The 12,657-nt window shown below is 38.9% G+C and overlaps 1 protein-coding gene across 1 annotated transcript in view; it reads right to left on the bottom strand.

Moving 5' to 3' along the window:
• Positions 1-12,657, bottom strand: part of SPINK5 (serine peptidase inhibitor Kazal type 5) — a 270,877-nt gene that overhangs the window by 20,596 nt on the left and 237,624 nt on the right. Inside the window, exons 19-26 of the mRNA XM_077772967.1 lie at positions 12,267-12,315; positions 10,142-10,269; positions 8,527-8,614; positions 5,810-5,937; positions 5,105-5,171; positions 3,805-3,932; positions 2,173-2,272; positions 652-779 (exon numbers count right to left, since the gene is read on the bottom strand). Of these exons, the coding sequence (XP_077629093.1) occupies positions 652-779; positions 2,173-2,272; positions 3,805-3,932; positions 5,105-5,171; positions 5,810-5,937; positions 8,527-8,614; positions 10,142-10,269; positions 12,267-12,315 (816 nt within the window). The remainder of the gene's footprint in view (positions 1-651; positions 780-2,172; positions 2,273-3,804; positions 3,933-5,104; positions 5,172-5,809; positions 5,938-8,526; positions 8,615-10,141; positions 10,270-12,266; positions 12,316-12,657) is intronic.

Raw genomic sequence — 12,657 nt, 5'->3', positions numbered from 1 at the left:
AGGAGAAAGGTGAAAAAGATGTATGTGTGGAGAAGCATTAAATACTTATTAAATTCATATCAATTAAATGTCATAATTAATAGCATTAGGATATATGCATCAAATTTTAGAACTACGAGTACCTACCAAGGTCACCCAGAAAACCATCTCAATGTACAAGAGTGGTTGTGTTACTTGCCCCAGTAACACAAATCAAAAGTAGCTGAGTTGGATCAGAAAGCACTCCAATTCAGTACCACTCTGCATGGGAAAACACCCAGAAGAAACATCCTTGACTATGCAATAAATGTGTTCCATACACATGGCAAGAAACAACCCTCTTAAACTAAGCTGGCCAACTATTCCAAATGACCTTTGCGAACTCGCCACAGGACTCAGGCATTATATGTTCTAAGGAGACACTATCTATCACAATGGCACTTGCAGGCCACAGAATTATGAGAGAAACTAGACTAGGAATCAGACATTGATTAACTGCCATTACTAAGGCTCATTGTTCCTTACAGGATATAAGAGAAAGAGATGATATTTGGGAAACAACAAAAACAGTAATTTTTCAGGAGGGAGCTTTAAGTAAATGAGAAATAGCTAGTCATAAATAGGAGGAACTGGGGACTCTCTCTGAGACTGCCAGTGGAAAGAAGTACTTACAGTATCTCCTTACACATGGTACACTTATTGTTGTATGACTTGCCATCAGCGTCGCGTACAGGATCACGCTCCCGAGTACAGGCAAGTTTTCCATTTTGCATCTTTTCCCGATACTCTGCACATTGGTCCTGAAAAAGGAGAGGGGAGTAGGTCTCTTGGATTACTTGGTCTTTTGTATTGTTAAGTTTGTTAAATGATTTGAGTTCCTCTTATTACAACGTCTAGTACTGTTATCTACAGAGAAAGAGGGAATGGAATCACGCATATTCTAAGAGGTCAGTTGTCAAAGACAATAATATTGCTTCTAAGGTTCTACACTGGGAAATTATAAAGTTGGCTGGGATTTCAGAGCTAAGATGAAGGGTCAGCAAACTATGGCCTACAAGATGAATCTGTCTGGCTGCCTGTTTTTATATATAGGAGTTTTATAAATCAAACTTGAAACATACCCTCAACTCATTCGTGTAGGTGTATTTATGGCTGCATTCTCACAACAATGTTAGAATGGAATAGGAACAACAGAGTCCATATGACTCATGATGCCTAAAATATCTGCTATCTGGCCTTTTCCAGAAAAAAAAAAAATGCTGACCTCTGGTGCAGACAGAAGGGAGAAAGAATTGCTGGAGGAAAGTACAAAGTTATACCAAATGCCAAGGAACATAGGCTCAAGCCAACTGTGGAGAAAACAGACCGCCTTGAGAGTGAGGATGTGGCCTCCTTAAGGAGAAAAGATGGAAAAACAGAACAGCCAGAATTTATCAAAGACATATGTTAGGCCTGTGTCAGATCTGGAAGTGAAGAGAGGGTCTTGATATCCAAATGTCGTAAGAAGTGAAATGAAGCAGCTATAATCTATGCAGCGGTGTTCACAGGCCCAAGGAGTGGGTTTACAGGCAACACTGTCATTCTGACTCTTAAAAATGTCTTGGGAGATGTGCTAAAAACTTGCCTAAGTTATTTTCTTTTATTCCTGTAAGAGTACTGCTAGATAAGGGAAGCCAGAGTTCAGTGAGATGAAGTAATTTATTCAATGCCGCATCGAGGGGGCAAGGTCTACCCAAACTCTGGTTCTGAAAACCATGCTCTTTCACCATATTATGCTGCCTTGGATGAGCAGAAAAAAATGTCATGAGAAAGTAGCCCCATCGAAGGAAAGAGAGAATAATAAAAGAAAATAAAGAGCATGTGATGCTGCTGAGGAATATCCCCGTGTTTATGCCACTTACTCTCTTGTGATCAATTACTGGCCTGAGAGCTACACTATATAAAAAGGGGTCAGGAAGACTGGGATGAGGTCATCATGCTAATTATTTCCAGGATTAAAGAAATCAAAACGAGCCATAGAGAGACTAAAAATTGCTGAGATATTACCCTACAGTTTCGAGGGGGAAACTGCCCTGTCCTTCAGAGGACGCTTTCAAATTGGGCCTGACGTACTGGCTCTGGCCAGGCTCTGCCATGGCACCCTTGTCAGGGACTTACACCCCACCTGGTCATGGAAATTAGAGGTTCACTCACCTTTGCCTTCCCTCCTCCGCCACCACCACCGTGGGAGCTATGCCTGGCAGCATTTCTCTGATCTTCCTCTTTTTTCTTTCTTTCCTCATCTTCTTTCTGGCTGGAAATTAGAAAGAGGGAGGTATGGGATAATAGATTACAGGGAGTGTAGCCCATTTCTGGGAGTTCTTCATCGTATGACCCAAATAGATTTGTACAGAATCCACCAGCATTTACTGAACGTCCACTACGTTGCAGGCTCTCCTCTGAAAATAAAAAGATAAATTACGCAGAGCCCTTCAGCCTAGAAGAGCTCTCACTACTGTAGAGGGAAACCAACATGTAGGCAAACACAAGCAAGACCACGTGAGTGGTTTACTAGCACTTCCTACGTGCTCTCTGGGACTCTCCAGCTGGAATCTTCTCAAACACCTCATATTCAAGAGGTCCAACAAGACTTACCTACTCCACCAAATGTGTCCTGGCTCCTGGATTCTCTACCTTTCATGAAGAAGAAAGCACTAGAGCCATCTCTGTCCTCTTCCCTTCGGCTCCCATGGCTACTGCCACTGTGACAGTGATTTCACATCTCCTGTGCTGATCCGTTCACCTTCCTTCCTACTTTTCTTGCTCTACTGAGATCTAGTGGCTCCTATATTCCTGCAAACCTCTACCACCACCAGTAGTATTCTGAATCTTCGTCCTTTCCTTCTCTCCCCCACCCCTTTTTGCTGCTGACATACGAATCTTCCCAAAAGGAACCATATTTATGCCACCTACTCTCTTACCTGAAAAATATTAAGTTTCCCACTATGTAAAGAATTGACTTCAAAATCCTTGATCTGGCATTCAAAGTTGGCAAAGTGGCTGAGTTCTAACTAAACTAAATCACTTGCTCCTTGTTGTTCAGATGACTGGTTTCTTAATTTCAGAGATTCACCCATGCTGTGCCCCTCTCCCCCTCTCATTCCTTCCAATACTGTTCACATCTCATCCAAATTATAAAGTCCAGTTCTACCCCCCCTACAAAACTTCCTATTAACTCTCTCTTCCCTGAAGTACCAGAACACACTGTAATCATCATTTTTTATTTAGCAATTCCTCCCTCATATTTTATTAAGTTGTACCCATGTCTACTCTCCAGTCAACTTTATGATTTCTGAGAAGACTATTTAATCCATCTATGTACAGTCATTATTCACATTGTACATTGTAGATATTCAGTAAATGACTATTGAATGACTTAAATATTTTATGTGATATTTTCAAAAATGTAGGTAGAAGAGTTAGGTTGACAGCAAAGTATGTATATTATATTCCCAGTGGTAATTAAAAGATAATCTAGAGAAGGGATCCATTTGACAGCAAAGGCCCTAAAATTTTACCTAGAAAGATGTTGTGCTCTATTAATAGGTAGGCTCTACCCCAGAACTAAGAGACAATTTGATAACCTAGATATATTATCTATTTTTAGAATTGTGAATCTTGGCCTTTAAAGAGAAAGATTTGCCTAAAAATGCTCTACAGATAACCAGTTGCTCCTTTTATATGTAAAGAAAGGGCAAACACAATATATATATATATATAATCATCCTGGCTCTTTGTCTCCCCAGCTCTGCCAGCCCACAGCCGGGGCTTCATTTGTGTACTCACAAGACAGCTTTACACATGGCACACTTGTTGCCATGGGTCTTGCCATCTGGGCCGCGCACAGGATCGTTTTCTCGTGTGCAGAAAAGATTTCCATTTTGTAAAAGGCTCCGAAATTCACTGCATGTATCCTAAAGGAGGAGAAAGGGCAAGAGTATAGGGGTATTTTCTTATAAATTACTTTGTTGGGTTCCTACTAAGTGCTTCCTAGAAAGAACGGAAAATGACCTATAGATATGTTTTTCCCTGGCAATTGTTTCATTAAATTCCTACAAAACAAGCATGATTTAAAAAGAGGTTTCTCTTTCTTTTTCCTGGAGACGTAGCTCCCAAATCCAGACTGAATCTGTACCCACACATAAAACTCGTCTTTGACGAGGGCAAGGAAATGACCATAAACTTGAAAAATATACTTGGAATCAGTCTTTTTGAAGCCAAGAAAATGTTATCCTAGATTATCCTAGTGTGCCCAATGTATTATTTTTATTTTCCCTCAAATACTGTCACCAGAAATAAATAAAGGAAAACAACTGATTTGACCAAACGTGGTCATCCAAAACTACAGAGTGGGTTAGGAATATGCTAGATGTGGTGTCTAGAGGCCTAGGTTTCAATCCTTTGTTTCTACTTTGTAACTGTTAGCACTTTGGATTCTGATACCAAAAGTCCCACTGCCTTTGTGAGCAAGTTCTTCCTTCTCACTGGTTTTTAAACCTTCATTTAAAAGCACGGGAATGAAGTAAATCATATGTTTGCCAACTATGGCCTGTAAGCAAAATTTGGCCTGTCACGTCCTTTAATAAATAAAGTTTTACTGGAGCATAGCCATGTCCATTTGTCTGCATATTATCTATGGCTGCTTTACAGCTACAACAGCAGAGTTGTGACAGAGACTAGATGGTCACAACCTGAAATATCTGCTATCTGATCCTTTAAGAAAATTGTATCAATCCCTAGACTAGATGAACCTTGAGTCCTCTTACACAGGCTTTCAGTAATTTCATGCTGTTTTTTTTTTTTAATATTTTTAACGTTTGTTATTTATTTTTGAGAGAGAGAGAGCACGAGAAGGGGAGGGTCAGAGAGAGAGGGAGACACAGAACCCGAAACAGGCTCCAGGCTCTGAGCTAGCTGTCAGCACAGAGCCCGATGTGGGGCTTGAACCCACGAACCATGAGATCATGACCTGAGCCAAAGTCAGCCACCCAACCGACTGAGCCACCCCAGTAATTTCATGTTATTTTTACAGAGAAACTGCAAAACCTCATCTTTTACTGTGGTATTAAACTTCCAGGACAACTACCTTTTCAGCTTCTCTCTTAGCTTTTGCTCTGGATTCAGCTTCTTCTTTTTCTTTTGCTTCTTGCTGGCTGTAGGAGGGGGAGGAGGAGAGTCATTCCTAGGATCCAGTAATTGTTATCCCAAAGGGGAACTCTCTCTAGATAGAAATACCCCATTACTTCCATACCTTTACCAACTTAGCCTGGGAGTAGGAGAGTAAATGTACGCTTCTCCATATTGTTTTTTAATGTTGCTTAAAGAATAAGACACATACATCATAACAAACCAGTAAACAAATTTTTACCACTACATTCTTCTGGAAAATAAAGATATTGTCCTTCTCCCCAGAAAGCAGTGAGGATGCCTGAAAATATTTCCTAGATGTTAGCAAAAGCTCCATTTGTTAACACCTAATGATCACATCTTTAGATTTTTCATGACAGCAAGTAAGCAGAGAATGGATTTCCCAGTCCTTGTATGCCATTAAGTCTGGGGGAATTTGCCCTTAGCACATAGTCCTTCCTGGAGCAATTCCAGCAGGCATTAGAACACTGAGAATACCTCAAAGAAATGTGATAAGGATATGGCTTTATAACTGTAAATCCTTGAAAACAATGCAAAGATAGCTTCCATATCTATTTCTTAGAGAAAACCTTCAAAATCACCTCCCTTGCCTGCCCCAGGCATATCTTCTCCCACACTCAGCAGCAGTGGCTGATCTACTCACAAAAAGGCCTCACACATGGAGCACGTATTGCCATGCATTTTCCCATCTAGGCCCTCGACGGGGTCGTTCTCTCTGGTGCAGGGAAGCCGTCCATTTCTCACATAGTTACGGTATTCACTGCACAGTTCCTGCCAAATGAGGGTGGATTTAAGAATTAGGTAACTAAACACTGGAAAACTTCCTTCACATTACCCCTATGAAACCTTTGATATAATGCCCCCAAACATAGCGGATATATCAAAAGAGTGATGTAGAAGGTCGGCTTTAGCCAAGATGCTTTTTAGGAACTTTTTCGGGTCACACGTTATCTGGAGTATAAGATTACTGTTACCTAGCTCATTAGAAAACCTTCAATTCAACTCAAAAATTATTCTGGGCTAGGTACTGTGAGATATATGAAGAAGAATTGAGCAGGGGTTCCTCAGTGGCTCAGTCAGTTGAGACTCTTGATTTCCATTTAGGTTATGATCCCTAGGTTGTGGGATCGAGCCCCCACATCAAGCTCCATGCTTAAGATTCTCTCTCTGTCTCTGTCCCTGTCCCCACTTGCACACTCACTCTCTCTCTAAAAACAATAATAAGAAAGAGAGAGAGAGAAAGAAAGAATCATCTATTGTTCTTTTTATAAAAAAAAAAAACAACTTGTGCTTGGCAGAACAATAGCTCCCACTCCTCCTATTTGTCTAAGTCCTGATACCCAGAACCGGTGATCATATTACCTTTCAGGGCAAAAGGGACTTTGCAGGTGTAATTAAGTTAAGAACCTTGAGATGGGGAGATTCTCCTGGATTCTCCTAGTATGTCCAGTGTAACGGCAAGAGTCAGTCCTTACACCAGGAAGAGTGAGACAGAAGAGATTGAGAGGGAGCTACAAATGAGGAACAACAGTCAGAGATGTGATGCTGTTGGCTTTGAAGATTATGGAAGGGGTCCAAGAGCTAAGGGACACGGATGGCTTCTAGAAGGTGAGAAAAAGTAAAGAGACAAATTCTCCCCTAGGGATTCCAGAGAGAAGCAGAGCCCTACCAACCCTTTGATTTAGTTCATTAAGACCCAGGTCAGACTGCTAATATAAAGAACCAAAGATAGTAAGTTTGTTTTGCTTTAGGCCACTAGGTTTCTGATAATCTGTTAGAGCAATTATAGAAACCAAATACAGAGTGTTTAGAGTCTTTGGAGAAAATGCATAGAAACATCTATAAGCTAAAATAAAAAGAATGATATGACTGAGAAATAAAGGAAAACTGCTTGCAAAATAGATGATAGAGCTATTAAGTATATTGTATACATAGGGAAAATCTTTGGAGAGTAGCTAATACCTCTTCTGAGCCATGAAAAGTGGACAGAATTTTGACAGATAGAGGACAGGGAGAGTCAGGCCTGAGTATGAGGAAAACCATATAGAAAGTAAAGTTCATTGTGTGTATAATATTGAAGACTTAAGACACGTGCTGTTATATACAGGTAAGTTCCTTGGGACTTCATAAAAGTAATACACATAAAAATAGTTTATTAGTTTATAAGTGAAGAAACTAAGATGCAAAAATATTAACTGTCTCCCTTACTGGTAGGGAGACAGAGCCAGTACTTGAGCCCTGACAATCCGAGACCAGATTTCTAACCACAATATGACTGAGCCCACAAGATGGAATACCTTGAATTAATGCTTGGCATGTCCAAGAGCAACAAGGTGGCCAGTAGGGCTGGCATAAGGGCAGTAATGGGTAGAAAGAAGGAAATGAGGCCTGAGAGATGGCAGAGGTCAGATCATGGTGGGCACTGTAAGCCACTAAATGGGCCTTGGTTCTTAGTCTGTGCGAGTTAGAAGCCACTGGGTGGCATGGCTTGCCTTATGTTTCTAAATAACTATTTTGGTTTTGGGGTTAAGGGTAGATTATATGAAACAAAGACGAGAGCAGAGAGAAATGTGAGAAGTGAGGTCATCCAAATTAGAAAAGGACACAGGAGAGGAAAATGAAGACCTGAGATGCACCCAGTAAAAATATTACAAATGGTGATAGGGTGCAAAATCTAAGGTGCATTGTGGGCATTAAAGCCAGAACTTGTGGTCCAGTTGCTAGCTCTCAAATTATTAACTATATTTATTTCCTAACTTCTTATCAGAACCTCTGAGTCCTCTTCTATAAAATACTGATAACAATCACATACCTTGAATGGTTACTACAAAGATCAGCCATAAAATTGTTATACCAGGTGACATACACTAGCAGCTAATTAATAGTCATCACCACCACCATCATCATCATTATCATTATGAGAGAATGCAAACTGAAGGCTCAAAAATGCTGTTAAGTAATTTTCCCAAAACCTCACAGAGATTTAACTGGAATTAAAACTTAGGGTTTATTTGTTTTGTTTTGAACTTAACATCCTTATATAAAAAGATAGGAATAAATTTTGAAATCTGCCTCTATTGATTTGCATTCATACAATAAGACAGCAATCTGTATATGTTTCTTTTTTGGAGATACTACAATTCACATGGTCAGTGGAGAAAATGGTGATTGACCTCTTCTCAAGTGCACAAGCAAGTATATCATATGTGGAGTGAATAAACTGAATAAGAAGGGGTTTTCTTATACACGAGGGTCCAATACTTGTCCTCAGTCTGAGAAGTCACGGCGGACATGGGATAAGGAGGCGGGAGCAGGAGGCTTGCCTAGAGTTATGTGGCTCTGATGGCCTGAAACAACTACCTGGACTGCTTCTCTCTTCACTTTGCCAGCCCCTACTTTCTCCTTTCCTTCCTTATCATTATTTTTCTTCTCTTCTTCTTCAAGTTTGCTGCAATCAAAAATAAAGAAGAAACACTAAGTACAATTTTTCTATTCTCTTTAGTAATGTATTTTAAAAAGGAATGAGGATCTTCAGATTCATTCTTCAGTACAAATTTATCCAGTCTAAGAGGTGCTATTACTTTGCAGATAATAATCATCAAAAAATAATAAAATTCAGTAGTTCACAAGTCCTTTTAAAAAATAAAACTAGCATTTTTTAAAATCAGTTTGTGACCCTCATGTGGTCTTTTTCTATCAGTCAGTGACTTTAGTGGTCTGAAAGAAGCCACAATTGCCTTGATTTTTCTTAATTGTGCAACTTTTCCCGTGTAAATAAACACCATATCAATAAGTAAAGCAGAAGTGATACCAAGTCAGATGATGGGCATAGTCAAAATAAACCATGTTTCATTATAAAATTAAAATTTTAGATATTATTTTAAGGGCATTAATATTCAAGTTGAAATTCATACTTTAGAAAATAATAATGATGCAAGTCCAAGAAGATTCAACACTAATATTTTGAGGTTGATCAAGAGCCTAAGCTTCTGGCATTCTTGCCATGTTCTACTGATACTCAGCTTACGAAAGCTGGAAAATCTGTAGCATTGATCACATCACATCTGGTCATTACCACAGCATGGACAATGGTGCAAGTAAGAGAAGACCCTTGATTTCCTGAATCTGAGCCCAATGCCTGCTCTACAGCCTAATCTGTCAATCTCTCCTTTGAGGAGCTATGTGCATACACCTGAGATTGGGTAAGGACATGTGAAAAGGTACAAGACAACAAAAACTTTGCACCTCTTTCAACAGATAGTATTTAAACATTTCCCTCAATATTTAATTTAGTGTCAGCTTCTGTAGAGGACTAGGAATCTAGGAAGGAGGAGAACCAGAGGAGGTCTGAGTCACCAAAACAATAGCATAAAAGTCCCTGGACCTGGCTTCACAAGACATTTCAGTAAACACCTATTACATGGCTCTGCCTCTTGGGGTTTTACTCTCTACACTAAACCACTTACTAAAGTATTTATCTCACCTGTGCATGGTAATGTCCCTAAAAGGATAAATGCAATCCTCTCTATTCCATTTCTCATTCAGGTTATTTTAACAGTTCTTGCACACAGCCTCATAGATCTCTGTTCACCTGGTCCTTCCTTAGCCAATATCTGAATATATTCATAGAATCATAAACTGTAAGAGGTGGGAAAGAGACCAAAGACACCACTGCATCCAAATCATCAAACTTCTACTCCCTCTCTGTTATGAATGATGATTATCAACTGTTACAAACATAACAGCACTAAATTAAGACTTTCCCATGACTTACCTAGACGATAGAAGGAGAACTGAATAGAGAACCACATTGTCACTGTGTGACTCAATGTTACTTCCTACCTTGCCCATGTGCTTTTCAATGTTCCTAGCACACAACCCATGGTATGTATTCTACACATTTCTAAAGAAACTGAGGCTCAGACGTGATGGATGATGAAGAGATTCGGTGGGACAGATGAGGACAGGTACTCACAACAGACTTGCACACATGGCACACTTGTTTCCATGCATTTTGCCATCTGGGCCACGGACAGGGTCATTCTCCTTGGTGCATATGAGCATTCCATTCCTCACTTGGTTCTGAAATTCACTGCAGAGCTCCTGGAAAATATTTTCTCACAATGATTTCCTACCCTTCCTATACTTTTGCTTATTCTGAGGAATAAGTAATGCAGAGTAAAAAGAAAAAAGAAAAGTGAGGACATGTAACAGTAAATCAGTAAGTGTTCACAAAGCTTCCATCACAGACTCAGCATTGTCCTGGCACTAGAGTGGATCTGGAAATATTTAACATTATCATTCTCCTGAGGCTGCTTACAATCCAGGTGTAGAAGAAGGCTGACAAAATTGGTAGAGAACAATATAAAATATATGTGTTTGTGTTGTGTTACATAACAAAGTCTATAAAAGCTCTGATAGATCACAGGTGAGGGGTTTCAATGGACCTAGAAGAAGAGGTTCTCGGAAGAAGTGAGAATACTGCTCCGCCTTCACGAAAAAGAAGGAAATCCTGCCATTTACAACTACTTGGATGAAACTAGAGTGAACTCTGCTAAGTGAAATAAGTGAGATAGAAAAAAACATACTGTATGATCTCACTCATATGTGGAATCTAAAAAAGCTGAATTCATAGACACAGAATGTAGAATGGTGCTTGCGAGTGACGGGGTGGGGTTGGGGAAATAGGGAGATGTTGGTCAAAAGTAATAAACTTCCAGTTATAAGATTAAGTTCTGGAGATCTAATGTAGAGTGTGGTAATTACAGTTAACAATATAACAGTATACTATACAGTATACTTGAAAGTTGCTAAGTGAGTACATCCTAAATGTTCTCACCACAAAAAAAGAAACATAGCTATGTAATTATGTGATGTGAGGGAAGTGTTAGGTAATGCTATGGGAGTATTATCTCATAATATTTAAGTGTACCAAATCACGATAGACACCTTCAACTTGTACAGTGTAATATGTCAATTAAACTTCAGTAAAGCTGGAAAAAATTAAAATAAGAACGTAGTGTCCAAAAATTATTGGTGAACCTCTATTTGTCTTTAGAAGGCTGATAAGAAAAGAAAAAGATGTTTAAACTAAGAAATAAAGACACATTTCAAATAAAGATACGGAGGAGAGAACGAGTGTGACCCCTTGGAGAAACTGACACGTTTCTGGGAATCACTCGATAAAGTAGAGGGATGCAGATTTCACACGGGAGAGGTCCGATAGAAGCAGAGAGAAGAATTGTTTTGACCATTTGGAAAATCTATGATGACCCAACAGCTGTTCAGACACTATGGATAATACAATAATAATAAATCAACACTAACAGTACTAGTAAAGGGATGGCTCCAACTAACAGCAGGAAAGTTAATGAGCAAATGAGTCAGTTTAAAGATAAACTTTTAAACTCTGTCAACTTTCCCCCAAATAAATAGTAGGCTTACACTTTGTAGCTGTTAGGAAATAAAATACATAAAGGTAAATCCTGATTATGGCCATTATATGAGAGTATTCCAATATCACGTATGGACAGATTTTATTGTGCTGCTTGTAAAATTATAAAATTAACCATGGATGGTAGATTAAGAATAATTAGAAAGTCAAAGGATATGCTTAATAATTGGGGTGAGAATATTAGTACTTTCTCCATATTTGGAGGTGACAAAGATAAAAAATGATAATATATGTGCACTTTGTTTTGTAAATTGGACTAATGTAAGCAATAGGGACATTGTACTCCCTATATGAAACAACAGAGGTTGGAATGATGTAAACTGAAATGAGTAAATTATAAAAATTGATATTAATAATCCGTGCTTGACAACAGAAATCGAAGAAAAGCCAGATATGGAGAATATAGCTTACTAAGTGAGTTAACCCTCTACTTTTTATAAAATGAAACTCAAAATTTGAAATATCATGCAATATAATTGGTACTCTGGAAACTTCTAATCAAGACCCTTTTTTTTCAGGGTTTTTGTTGTTGTTCATTTCAGGCATGACAACTGAAAAGGAAAACATTTCTGCTAATGAGATATCTAGAGTGTCTTAAGGGGAAAAAAAAGTCAAGGCACAGAATCAGCAGTCCTGAGAAAATTACCTTTGTAGCTTCTCTTTTAGCCTTTGCTCTTGCTCTTTCTTCTTGCTGACTATATGGATCAGGGAAAGAAAATGAGAGAAAAACAAGAAATGGGTCTTAATATAGTAGAATAGAATCTTAACATGTACAGGTTGATCATTTGTTGCCTTGACAAGTCTCAAGCACCCCCAAAGATCCACTCATCGCAGTCTGTCATTTTAGTGGATAATAAACTGAAATGATTCACTTCACCTCAAGACAATAGTGTGTAAGAAAAAGTCCCTTCATGAGGAAAGCCATTTAGCTCCTCAGCAAAGGCACTGCATTAATACTTCCTATTGCAGATTCTTTTGCATCTGCAATAACTCCTTCTACATTGGTAATACTTGGCTTTTGGGAGGCAGTTAAGCAT

This window comes from Crocuta crocuta, unplaced genomic scaffold (assembly GCF_008692635.1).
Source record: "Crocuta crocuta isolate KB4526 unplaced genomic scaffold, BGI_CrCroc_1.0 scaffold107, whole genome shotgun sequence".
Lineage (NCBI taxonomy): Eukaryota > Metazoa > Chordata > Mammalia > Carnivora > Hyaenidae > Crocuta > Crocuta crocuta.
The sequence above is the reverse complement of the archived record's forward strand: the minus strand, read 5'-3'. Positions and strand labels throughout refer to the sequence as shown.